The sequence below is a fragment of the Diabrotica virgifera genome, chromosome 7, assembly GCF_917563875.1.
Source record: "Diabrotica virgifera virgifera chromosome 7, PGI_DIABVI_V3a".
Classification (NCBI taxonomy): Eukaryota; Metazoa; Arthropoda; class Insecta; order Coleoptera; family Chrysomelidae; genus Diabrotica; species Diabrotica virgifera.
This window is the reverse complement of record NC_065449.1, coordinates 1,173,404-1,186,780: the sequence shown is the minus strand read 5'-3', so window position 1 is coordinate 1,186,780 and position 13,377 is coordinate 1,173,404. Positions and strand designations below refer to the sequence as shown.

Here is a 13,377-nt window from a genome sequence, read left to right as displayed (position 1 = left end):
ACAAACATTTAGAGGGTTTAAAGGCACAAAATCCCCATGAATATTATATGTAAACATATTAAAAAAGAAGCCGCATCTCGATAAAAACCGCCTTATCGAAAAAATACTAAGAGGCAAAACAGTTTTGAAAATATTGAATTTGACTAATGGTACCACAATAATAATTTAATTGGCACGTACACAAAAGTTTGGGGGGGTTTAAGGGAACAAATCCCCATAAAACTTTTAGGGAGTGCACAAATTTCACTAACTTTTCTTTAAGATGTTCCTGCCATAAGAATGTCACATGTCCATTTTCATTAAAAAATCTCTAATAGTTTTCGGTTTATTCGAGAAAATCGATTTTCATTTTGTAACTTCAAAGGGCTGTAACGTTTTTATGTGCATATTTGTACTAAGGTAAGTTAGGTTCATTCGAACTATTTTTAGTCCCAAAATATGTATTTTAATTTATGACCTGTATTTTTGTTACACTCTATATAGTGAGTCCATATAAGTTTTGTTAAGTATATTTCGCCATTCACTTCTATTTTGTAGTTTTATTTTCCAGTCCCTCATCTTCGCATATTTAAGGTCTTCCTCCACTTTTTTGATCTACCTCGTTCTGTGTATACCCCTTCTTTTGGGGCAGAGTAGTTTTCTAGTCATAACTAGTTTAGTCAGTATGTTCACTGCCATTCTTTCTACATGTCCCAACCATCTGATTCTTTGTGACTTGACGAACCTGGTGATGGTAGGTTATTTGTACAAAGCCATTAATTCTTTGTTGCTTCTTCTCTCTCAGCCGTCTTCTGCCTTTCTTCCTCCGAATACACGTCTCAACATTTTCCTTTTCCATCTTTCCAGAGTATCCTTTTCCTTCTCATTTAATGTACATGCCTCGCAGACATAAATATGTTACTGTAGGTCTAATTACTGTTTTATATATTCGGAGATTGCCTTGTCTATAAACGTATTTTGAGTTCATTAGGGCTCTTTAGCTACCTAATTTTTTATTCCCTTTTGCTATTCTTTTTCCATTTTCACCGAATACTACATCCAGATGAAATGAGGCATTAAGCTTTAAGATTTAAGCCTCATTTTGATGAAATCCAAAATAGCCAAATAAGATTTGGGATAAAATAACCGTTGCCCTACCCAAAACGGACGTCTATGACCGGTACTAGAAAGTCGCAATTGATGGAATCGATTTATCTCTTGAAGATAAATAGGCGTACCAGTTTTCGTTTTTCTACATAGAAGCGTTATAGGTATTTAAAAAAAAACTAATTACAAGGCGCCATCTTCAAAGAGCTCCAACTCACTTGGGAAGCATTTTCGGACTTAATGACTTTGGTTAAATTGTCATAAAATTATTTGAGGAATCTCCGGTCATCGTTTGTCTGGACACCCTGTATAATCACATAATTTGTTTAACTACAAATAATTTTGTCGTGCCTGCTGTTTTGTTGTGTTACATATTGTCATAATGTTGTTAATTCGGCACGACTAAACAATAATATAAACATTAGATACTAGTAAATCAGTCGGATATAACACATTCGTACCTATTATCTGCCATATCTAAGTACTTATCGTTTATGGCTTTAACAATTGTAAAATAAGTACGGTACTTCCATAACCAGGATATAATTAATTTTTTAATTGAATCATAAAACCATCATCGTAGTACTTTTGACAAGTTATTTCGATTCAATGCTGGAATAATGAAAACAACAACGTATCAAATACAGGGTGTTCATTACGAGTAACTTATGCCTGGTTGCACCAACATATCTTAATCTTAAGACGTGCAGTAAGCTCAGCTTACTAAACATACACGCTGCACCATTGAATTTTAGATCAATTTTCAGCTTGCCACAATGGATTGCACCTTAAACTGTATCTTAAGATTTGTTGGTGCAACCAGGCAGTAATATACTGAGATATAAAAAGTTTCTTCTGTACTTCCTACTGGGGTCAAGTATTGTATGAATTATCAAAATATCACCTTTTTCTTAAGGTGCCTTCGCCATTACTGAAGGTTTTCTATAACTACAGCAAATTGCTCTCTATTTTGAGCGGTTCTTAGTATCGAATGTGTGTCCATGCCTGTCCAGTCTCTTACGTTCTTCAGTCAGGAGCATTTTCTTTTTCCTTGACCGGTTCTTCCTTGCACTTTCCCTTTCATTATGAGTCTTAAAAGTTGTATCTTTCTCTTCTGTAAATATGTCCCAGATAACTCGTTTTTCTGTTTTTTACAATATTTAAGAGTTATCTCTCAGTCCCCTTTCTTCTCAGCACCTAGTTGCTTTTTTATTTTTGCTAATTTCTCTGGTCTTTGTTCTTAACTGTTCACTTACTATATTATATACAGGGTGTTTGGTAAAGAATGGGTCATAGCTTAACCTTAGATTCCGGAGGTTAAAATAAGTAGATTTAAGCTAACTTACCTTAGTACAAAAGTTGATAATAACCGAAATACAGGGTGTCAAAGTTAAACTTTTATTTTATTTATTTTTGAATATTTCCTGACAGGCATTTGACAACAACACGAAATTTGGTAACTGGTGCTGGTACTGTATACCCTACTCAATTATGTTAAAGAAACGTTTCTGGCTACTACCAGAGGCGTACGACGGGGGAACATGAATGGTTGACCCTTCTCAAATTCTACGCCACTGGTGGAATTGCTGTTTTAGTGCAATTTTTTGATTCCATAATACTTTCTATGCAAATAACATACTCTTTATTCGTAACGATAAAGCCATTAGTTTTCGAGATATTTGAAGCTAAAAACGAAGGAGTTTACATTAATCAAAATAAATGTGCCTTTTCATTTTTAACTTCAAATATCTCGAAAACTAATGACTTTATCGTTACGAATGAAGAGTATATTATTTGCATAGAAAGTATTGTAGAATCTAAAAATTATGCTAAAATAGCAGTTTCATCAGTGGCGTAGAATTTGGGAAGGGTCAACCATTAACTTTCACCTGTCGTACGCCTCTGGTAGTAGCCAGAAACGCTTCTTTAACATAATTTAGTAGGGTGGACAGTACCAGCACCACTTACCAAATTTCGTGTTGTTGTCCCATGCCTGTCAGGAAATATCCAAAAATAAATAAAATACAAGTTTAACTTTGACACCTTGTATTTTGGTTATTAGCAACTTTTGTACTAAGGTAAGTTAGCTTAAATCGACCTATTTTAACCTCAGGAATCTAAGGTTAAGCTATGGCCCATTCTTTACCAAACACCCTGTATATTCTAAGGATTTCCACAATTTTCACTGTATTTCTTCACTTAACTGTTCTCTCTAGTTTTCTCTGTTTTGCCAGATTGCCAGTGCCCTTCCTGCAGATTTATTCTTTCCATTGCTTCATTCACTTCATCTTCTCTGAACGATCTTCGGGGTCTGCCTTTTTCCTTCTTCCTATCGGGCTCCACTGTGTTATTCTGTTTATCCAACGGTTTTTGTCTGCTATTCTGACATGTCCGTACCAGGTTAATCTCTTCTGTTCTATTAGTCGAGGAAATGAAGCTGAAAAAACGGCAAAACCTCACAATTTTTTCGTCCAGCATCGATTTGTACAAAAATTTGGGATTAGGCTCATTAGACCCTCTAGTTCATTTTTTATATTGAGCCGTTGTACGCTTTTAGTTTTCTAGGGGTGAAAACTAACCCTAATTGTAAAAAATTATAAAATAAAATTTTAAACTTTAATATTGTCAACATTTGGTTCTTATTAGTTACATAATGATTGTTTTATGCTTTAAAACATACTATCATAATATTTCAACCCTTAAAACCACCCTTGTTGGAGCTATATACAGTGATGAGCGCACTAATAACCGGCAAAATAACACAAAAGATGGAAAACATATTAAGTTGTGAGCTAAAAAGGGATGAACCTAGTAGAGGTGTTAAATTTAGCGATAGTAACTTAAAAATTGATATTATATTGATTGTTTCCCACCTTTAGACCTATCGGACGAGATTGAGAAATGCCACTGTCACAGTGACAGTTTTAGTTGACAAACTCCTCTGATACGTCTAAAGGTGGGAAACAATCAATATAATGTACATGTATATGTTATTATCGCTAATTTTAACACCTCTACTAGTTTTATTTCTTTCTATCTCACAATTTAATATGTTTTCCATCTTTTGCGCTATTTTGCCGGTTATTAGCGCGCTCATCACTGTATAACAAATTTACTTATCCTAAAAGAATAATTTCGGCTTGCATCGATTTACATAAAAATTTGGGATTAGGATCATCTCACCCTGTACTTCATTAGGGGTGTAAACTACCCCTTATTGTCAAAAATTATATATAATATAAAACATTGCAAACTTTAATACGGGTAAAATTTGGTTTTGATTGGTTAAATAATGATTGTTTTATACTTTAGGATATAATATCATATTATTTCAACCCTTAAAAACTACCCTTAATAACATTACAGTTTTTATAAGTAGATATTTTAATAGATCTCTACAGAAAAAAAGTAGAATTAAAGAATTACAAAAACATTTATTTACACAAAAATACGAATTTACAAATATGTACAAATACAAATACAAATAGTTTTTTAGTCATCTTCCAGTATACGAACCGGTTCTGTGGTATTATACATACATTGAAAATTATCCATTAGCGGACTATCCGAATTTTTCGAAAAAAAAATTGTTTTATAAACATAGCTCCTTCATTTTTGGCGATAAAAAGTTTTTTCAAAAATGACTTTGTATGATTTTTGAAGATTTATAAGACTGTGTAAACTAAATTCCGTAAGATGCCTTAGTTTTTAATTAGGGTGGGTTTAAAGGGCTCGAATAAGGGGGTGTTTGCTCGTAAATCGAGGATTTAAACAGCTATATCTCGCTAAATGTTCACTGTAATGAAAATCTATGTACAAGGGAATTTTAGTTATTAAAATAGCTACAATTTAGTAGTTTGCCATTTTTTTCGAATCTCAAGTATTTTGGGAGATATGAAGTAAAAAGTGAAAAATGGGAAACTTCAAAAAATTAATTTTTCTTTAAACTCAAATTTTTCTAAAATTAGGCCTTATAGGTCAAACTTCTTGGGTGTATTGATAATACAAATATAAAAGGAATTACAGAAAGGTGATGACCAATTTTTAATTAGGAGGGTAGTTAGGGCGTTGTTTTCACTGATTTTTTCGTAGAGAAAAGCAGGTACCGACATTTTTTGTGATCATAAGTCACTTAATTTTCAGGCCAGAAACTTTTTATTATTATTTTTTTGGAAGGCCTAACTGTATGCTTGAAAAAAGATTATTTAAGTTTTCCTCGAAAAATGGAAAGTTTTTCCGTTATTTTACTTTGAATATTTCAAATTATACAATTTGACGAAAAAAGCTAAATTTTAACATGCCGTATCTCGGTTTGTATTGGTCTTAGAGATATTACAGAAAAATAATTTGGTTTGTGTTACTAAAAGATACAATTTTGATATCTACAGTTTTTTTGATTAAATGCATATTTTTCGAGGTATTCTCAAAAAACTTTCTAAAAAAGTCGATTTTTTCATCGAAAAACTGCCACTCTTCAAGCGCGAATAACTCGAAAAATATTAGTTTTACGAAGACAATGTAAAAACATTTTTTTCTTAGAATAACTTTTTACATCGATTTGCATGGTTAATATGTAAAAAAAATTCCCTCCCCGAGATGGGGTGGCAACAACCCCCAAGGTTTTAGCGTACAGCGGCATGATATAGAAAATGATCCTTGGACTATTTCCTACCTTCTGTGAAAATTTCAAGTAAATCCATGCTGGAAAAAAAATTGAGAGGCAAAATGCTTCATTTCCTCGACTATACATTATTATGTATGTAGTCTATTAAATATGAGTTCATTCCCACTCTTTTATTAACCTTTATGTTATTTATTCTATCACTTCTTGTTACTCTGCAGCTTCTTCTTAGGAATTCTATCTCTGTTGGTCTTTTTTGTTTTTGGTTTTTTTTATTGATTATCCTATTTTCGCATCCATAAGTCAGGATGCTTTGTGTCGTGGTATATATTCTTCTTTCTGTTTTTATACTGATGTTTTTATCTCACAGTACTTCAATTTTTGTATGCAGTTTTTTGTTTATCCTAGTCAATTTTTATATTTTCTTCAGTTGTCCCTTTTCTGTTCCAGCTTACTCATCATAAAGCTGAGGTCATCTCATTCCTTCACACTATCGTTTCCGTGATTTCAGGGTTTTCTCTACGAATATTTTGAACAGGGTAGGGGATCTAGAGCCCTCTTTGTCGTCTTAATGGACTGCATATTCGCTTGCTGTTTTGATAGCTACTTTGTTATTCTTGCAGAGTGTTTTTACTGCTTTTATTAATATTCGTTGATGTCTTCGTCATACTTCGATGTCTTCCATTGCTTTCCATAGCGTGGTTCTAGATATCGAGTCATAGGCCTTCTTAAGATCTACAAGGGCCAGACGGACGAATATTTTTTTCCATTCTTTTTTATATCAATTGTTCGGGCGTGTAAATGCGATCTAAGCATGCTTTCGCATGTGAACGCTGCCTGGTATTCTCCGATTTGATCTTTTATATTCTTCTTCTTCAGGTGCCAGTAGCTCTAAATAATTGTTTTGAGCTGCATCCAAATCATTCTCTCAGGTCCTTCAGCCATGAAATTCGTCTTCTTCCGATGCTTCTTCTGCTATCTATCTTTCCTTGCATTATTAGTCGTAGGATGCCATACTTCTCGCCCCGCATCACATGTCCGAGATACTGTAGCTTTCTTTCTTTAATTGTAAGTTCAACTTCCTTCTCTTTACCTATTCTTCTCAGTATTTCATTGTTCGTAACTCTATCTACCCAGGAAACCCTCATAATTCTTCTATAGGTCCACATTTCAAAGGTGTTAAGTTGTCTCATTGTCTCTACATTTAACGTCCATGATTCCACTCCATAATATAGTACACTGTAGACGTAACATTTTGTTAGGCGTACTTTAAGAGCTAATGTTAAATCTTTGCTACATAGGACCTTTTTCATTTTTATAAAATTAGAACGTGCTTTTTCGATTCTGACTTTTATTTCTGTAGTGTAGTCATTATTTTCTGTTAAAAGTGTTCCTAGGTAAGTGTACTTTTTTACTCTTTTGATCTGCTGGCCCTCTACTATCAAGATTTCGTTAGTATTATGGTTGTTTTTACTAATTTTCATAAACTTCGTCTTTTTGATATTGAGAGAGAGTCCGTACTCCCTACTACACCTTACTATTTTACTCATGAGTCTTTGCAGGTCTTGTAAACTATCGGGTATTATTACTGTATCATCTGCATATCTGATGTTGTTAACTAAGATTCCATTTACTCTTATGCCGACTGTTTCATCTTCCAGAGTTTCTCGCATTACCTCTTCAGAATAAGCGTTAAATAATAGAGGTGATAGTATGCAACCTTGCCAGACTCCTCTCTTTATTTCCATTTCTTCAGATGTTTCCTTTTCAATTCTTACTATTGCTCGCTGATTGTAATAAAGGTGTGTTATTAGTCTTAAATCTCTTTCATCTAGGTTTTTATTTTTTAGGATTTCCATGAGTCGATCATGTTTTACTTTATCAAACGCTTTATTGTAGTCTATAAAACAGACGTAAAGAAGATGGTTAACATCCAAACATCTCTGTGTCAGCACGTTGAAGGAGAATAATGCCTCTCTGGTGCCCATACCATTGAGGAACCCATATTGAATGTCACTAATATCCAGCTCCAATTTAGAATGTATACTGGCGTGGATAATTTTCAATAGCATTTTTAACTGCATTCTTTGGCATTCACTTTCTTTGGCAAACACACAAATGCTGATGTCAACATTTCTCTAGGGATGATTCCTGTAGTATAGATAGCGTTGAACAATTTTACTATTATGTCCAGGTTTTTCTCGTTGACCAACTTTATCAGCTCGCTAGGTAATTCATCTGGACCAGCAGATTTATTAGTTTTCATAGAGTCTATTGCCTGACTAACCTCTGATTTGGTTATCTCTGGGCCAACATCTCCCGTTTGGCTATCTACGGATGTACTAGCTTCTCTCTGGTCATGAAATAGTTCCTCGACGTACTCTTTCCATCGTCGTAGTTTTTGTTCTGTCTCCATTATAATATTTCCATTTTTGTCGAGCAATATATTTAAGGTTCTTCGATTTCCTATTCCGGCTAGTTCTTTGACTTTTTTATGTAGGTTGAAGTTGTCATATGTGTTTTGCAGTTCTTCTATCTCTTTACATTTTTCAGAGAAGTAGGTTTCTTTCCCCCTCCTAATTTTTCTTCTTATTTGGTTTTGAAGCTGTTTATAACGGGTCTTATTAATGGTTTTGTTTTTTCTTCTTTCATTCATCAACTCTAGAATTTCCTCCGTCATCCATTCTTCTTTCTTACATTTGGTTGTATTAAGTACTTTCTTACTTGGCTCTAATATAGAGGTTTTGAGGAATTGCCACTGCTGTTCTACGTTGCAATTATTTTCTGGGTTTCTGTATAGATTTGTGTTGATTTCGTGTTTTAGATGTTCTTTTGTTTCTTCTGACTTTAGTTTCTTTATATTAAGTTTATTGTTGTTGCAGCTTTTATATTATATCTTTTATATTATATATTTCCAATTTTTCCTTTGCGGTCTTTGTATACCATAGACGATATTGCTGATTTGTGCAAGACTTTAGAAATATTAAAGCAGCACAATCGTGACGAAAAATTGTTCACAGTTACAAAGTCACAGTTACACTTCACAGTTACAGTTTCAATTTAATATTCAATTATTATAACACGAGCCGTTTTTGTTGTGGTATCTTTAAAGTAAGTAAATATATTCTAAATATAAAGATAGTGTATGCAAAATGCAGAGCAATAGGTGATAACCGGTGTTTATTATTCAATTTGTGGTATTATGCTAGTTCAATTGGTGTCCAAGTGTAAATTTTATAAAATTTGTGTCGTGTGTAACATTAATTACTGCACTTGTAAGTTTGCTAAAGATATTGTTTGTTAAATAAGTGTTATTGGTTTTTTAGCTTAAATGCCTCGACAACTAAGGCCATTGGCATGGTGCAGTTGATATCGCAAGCAGAATATAGTGTAATGTGTAGTGTGTGTGTTGAGTAAATGTCTTGTTAGTTAGTAAAAGTCGACTTAATTGCCTTTACAAAGAGACCTTTATTGTATCTGAACGTCTGCGGTTTCTCAGGTGAGTTAATAAAGAAAAATTCCCTACCCAGTCGGTATTCGAACTCACAACCCTTGGATCCAAAGATAGGCTCTCTTACCACTGAGCCACAGGTTTAAATTCCATGTGTATGTTATTGAAAACTGTGTTATAGTCCTGTCGCCAGGGGGATACAAAGGCCTCCTTAATTCAGATGGACTTATCCAATTTTTTTATGTATTTTGACCCGTAGAACACGAATTTTTTGGGTAACAGTTGATCCGGATGTCGATAAGGTTGTTATAAACAAAAAACTTGCAGAATTACATAACAGCGATTTTTCGCAAAACAAAACATTTTTTGGGTGATTTTCAGCATAGGCGTAACCAGGGGGGTTTTGGGGGTTATAACCCCCCATTGGGATGTACTTGAGCTCTATACGCTTAACACCATACCCGCTAGAGACCGTCCAGTAGTTGTAACCCCCCCCCCCCCCTTAGGGCCTTAGGATCATCCTGGTTACACCGTTGATTCTCAGCAAGAAATGGTCTTACAAGTTTTTTCGTAGAATGCATACATAGTTTTCGAGACAAACGCGGTTGAACTTTCAAAAAATCGAAAAAGTGCAATTTTTGAACCCGAACAACTTTTGATTAAAAAATAAAATAGCAATTCTGCTCACTGCATTTGAAAGTTCAAGTCAAATTCTATCGGTTTTGATTATTTGCATTGCTAAAAATTAAGTTTTTATTTGTTAAACAAAACCATTTTAATGTACGTAATCTACGTAGAAGTTGTGTGTATGCGCTCCTACTTGTTCGATTTCAAATGAGAAATGCATTCAAAACATCTATAGCGATACGCTTTAATTACTATTTTCGCTAATTTTAATTTTAATATTTTTTCTCAAAAGCGAAACAACTTAGTCATTCGAAATGCACATTCAAATACAAAAATGTTAAGAGTGACATGGCTTTACTCTGTCACCATCTGTTTTCTCACCCACATAAATTAGTTACCATATCAGACCATTATGTCAACAACTCACTTAATGCATCGAAATTGTTTTCTTAAAACTGCAAAAGTGTACGCCAGACGTAGTGATTTATTGACATCTGGTCAGAGTAAAAGGAACACAAACATATTATCGTTTGTGGTTTTTTCTTCTTCAGTAACAACTCGGCAGGCAAACGCATCGGGTCTGGTCGTCGCTAACATCCACCCTTTCTTCCGAGACCAAAGCGAAACAAATTTTTTGTTACTCCAATAAATAAAATATTTACCGTCGTTTTGTGTACATTTATTACATTCATTTCAATTAAATTCCAACAACACACCTACCGGAATACATCATTCAATCACTATGTGTTTATAGCTTTGTTTAACAATAAAAAAAATTAATTTTTAGCAATGAAAGTAGTCAAAATCGATAGAATTTGACTTGAACTTTCAAATGCGGTAAACAGAATTGCTATTTTATTGTTCAATCAAAAGTTATTCGGGTTCAAAAATTGAAATTTTTCGATTTTTTGAAAGTTTAACCGCGTTTATGTCGAAAACTATGCATCCTACGAAAGAACTTGTAAAAACATTTTTTGCTTAGAATGACCCAAAAAATACAAAAAACTGTTTTATTTTGCGAAAAATTGTTGTTATGTGATTCTTCAAGTTCTTTGTTTATAAGAATCTTATCGACATCCGGATCGACCGTTACCCAAAAAATTCGTGTTCTACGGGTCAAAATACATAAAGAAAACTTGGGTAAGTCCATCTGAATTAAGGAGGCCGTTGTACCCCTACTGGCGACAGGACTATTATACAAACGTTAACATTGCTGTCTCATTGTTTAATCAAAGGAAATAGTAGATAAAAATGCGAAAAAACTCAACAAGTATACTTCCTAATTAAAATTATCTATGCAATAAACTTTCCTATGGTGCGTAATTCTTGGTTACTTTTGACATTAAAATAAATTTTGATTAAGAATGGAAAAACAAGTTTTACAAATTATTATAAATATACGAATTTAACGTTAAACGCAAATGTACTGTTACTGTTTAACACCAAGTAAGTAAGTCAACATCTTTCTGTCGATTATTGTGTTTGCTTTTACATCCAAAATTTTATCGGCTTTTTTCTTCTGTCTGGAAGTCAAACCCACGCTTACTTCTCTTGAAAATGTGTTAAAATAAATATCTGAATTTTATTCTTTTTGTAATAATAGCATTTGTATCAGTCTTATATGTCGTTTTTTGCATTACTATAATACAGTGATGAGAGAGCTAATAACCGGCAAAATAGCACAAAAGATGGAAAACGTATTAAGTTATGAGATAAAAAGAAATGAAACTAATCGAGCTGGGAAAATTAGCGGCATTAACCTACATATAAATTTACATTATATTGATTGTTTCCCACCTTTAGACGTATCGCAGGATTTTGGCAACTACCACTGTCACAGTGACAGTTTTAGTTGACATACTCCTCTGATGCGTGTAAAGGTTAGAAACAATCAATATAATGTGAATTTATTGGTTAATATCGCTAAATTTCCCAACTCGACTAGTTTCATTTCTTTTTATCTCACAACTTAATACGTTTTCCATCTTTTGTGCTATTTTGTCGATTATTAGCTCGCTCATCACTGTATACTGAGATATTTTGGACATACAACTAGCAGAATTATTGCTAGAAACAGCAGAGATAAAAACACTTCGAAAAATCGATGGTAGGACACTATGGGATAGAGCTAAAAGTGTAGATATACGCGGAGATGCAAGATGGACAACGTTAATAACTGGATGAAAAACAGAAGAGTAGAATGGAACTACCACATAAGCCGAATGAAGCGAGAGACGGTTCCCCAATAGGAAGACGGTAAGTCTTCCTATTGGAATACAGGAAGACAAAAAATTATCATACCTTTAAAGGGATGAATAGGGGGTTTCCGGGGCGAAATTTTTTAAGAAAAAGTCTCATAATAAGCACCCCTTGATAAACCAAACAAAAAAATAATAAAACCGGACTTGTGTCCATTTTGCGAGGTTCAACCTTTGTTTCCTACGCTAATAAGTAATATTCCTTTCCTTCCATTCTTAATTTCATTTAGTATTTTTCTTTTTTGTTTCAGAAATGGATCAATCGACTCAAGTAAATTTTCCAATAGTAACAACTAAATTCGACAAAAGAAAAATATGGAGACACAACACTTCTACCGATTTATATACTTCAATGCCCAACAGAGCTATGTCATCTTCTAATTTATGGGTGAGTATTTGGATGTTATTTAAAAACTTAAAAAATTTTGGTAGGTAAAGACCACTACCATCTGCTTATGTACATTTAAACCTCTTTGTTTCTTCAGAGCAACCTGTAGTGAGCTCTAAATCGGAATCAAATCCTTTTGCCGTGTATGCTAATTATAATAAAATAATTAACAAATAGCGACATCTAATAAAAGATAGGCGAAACCCAAAAGGCTCCATATCTAAATAAATTAATTTTTAAAAATAAAAATCTAGAAGATTTCTTAGGTCGGAAAAGAAATTCTCACTTATCTACCCTATACCCGAGCCTGACTGATAGCTACCGACCAATATCCCTCACAAGCTCCTTATGCAAAGTAGCCGAAAAAATGGTTCTGGACAGACTGAACCGAGCCATAACCCATCTTGAACTGATTGACGACGCATAAACTGGCTTCAGGAAACACAGGAACACCATGGACCATGTAGTCGAGTTTGCTCAAAAAGTCAAGGATGCTTTCCACCGTAAGATGTCAACAGTAGCAGTGCTAGTAGACCTCAAAGCTGCATACGACACAGTGTGGAGAGGTTTGCTGTTACACAAGATAGCGAAGTCTGGAACTGACGGTAAACTGTTCAATTGGATAAAATCTTTTCTCGGGGAAAGGTATCAGAGAGTCAAATTTCACAACCATTGTTCCAAATTCAGACTACAAAGACAAGGGCTGCCACAAGGAGCTGTCATCAGCTGTCATTTGTTCAACCTAATGATAAACGATGTGCTCGCAATAATTAGAAAGACACCTGGTGTTGAAGCCCTCCTGTATGCCGATGACCTCCTAATATGGGCATCAAGTAGCAGTCTGAAAGCGCTCGAGGGAGTAATGAACCAGGCTCTCAAAAATTTAGAAAAATGGGCGGATAAAAACTGCCTAACTGTCAGTACAACGAAAACCGTATATCAAGTA

The 13,377-nt window shown here is 34.0% G+C and overlaps 1 protein-coding gene across 3 annotated transcripts in view; it reads left to right on the top strand.

The window, feature by feature from the left end:
• The window catches only part of LOC126888344 (calcium release-activated calcium channel protein 1-like), a 106,682-nt gene that overhangs the window by 74,604 nt on the left and 18,701 nt on the right, over nucleotides 1–13,377 (top strand). For 2 of the 3 annotated variants that reach the window (XM_050656511.1, XM_050656510.1), the window contains exon 3: nucleotides 12,295–12,431. In XM_050656511.1, coding sequence (XP_050512468.1) covers nucleotides 12,297–12,431 — 135 coding nt within the window. In that variant the 5' untranslated portion in view covers nucleotides 12,295–12,296. Of the gene's footprint in view, nucleotides 1–9,104; nucleotides 9,207–12,294; nucleotides 12,432–13,377 lie in introns of those variants that run through there. The other variant, XM_050656512.1, reaches the window with a different exon arrangement.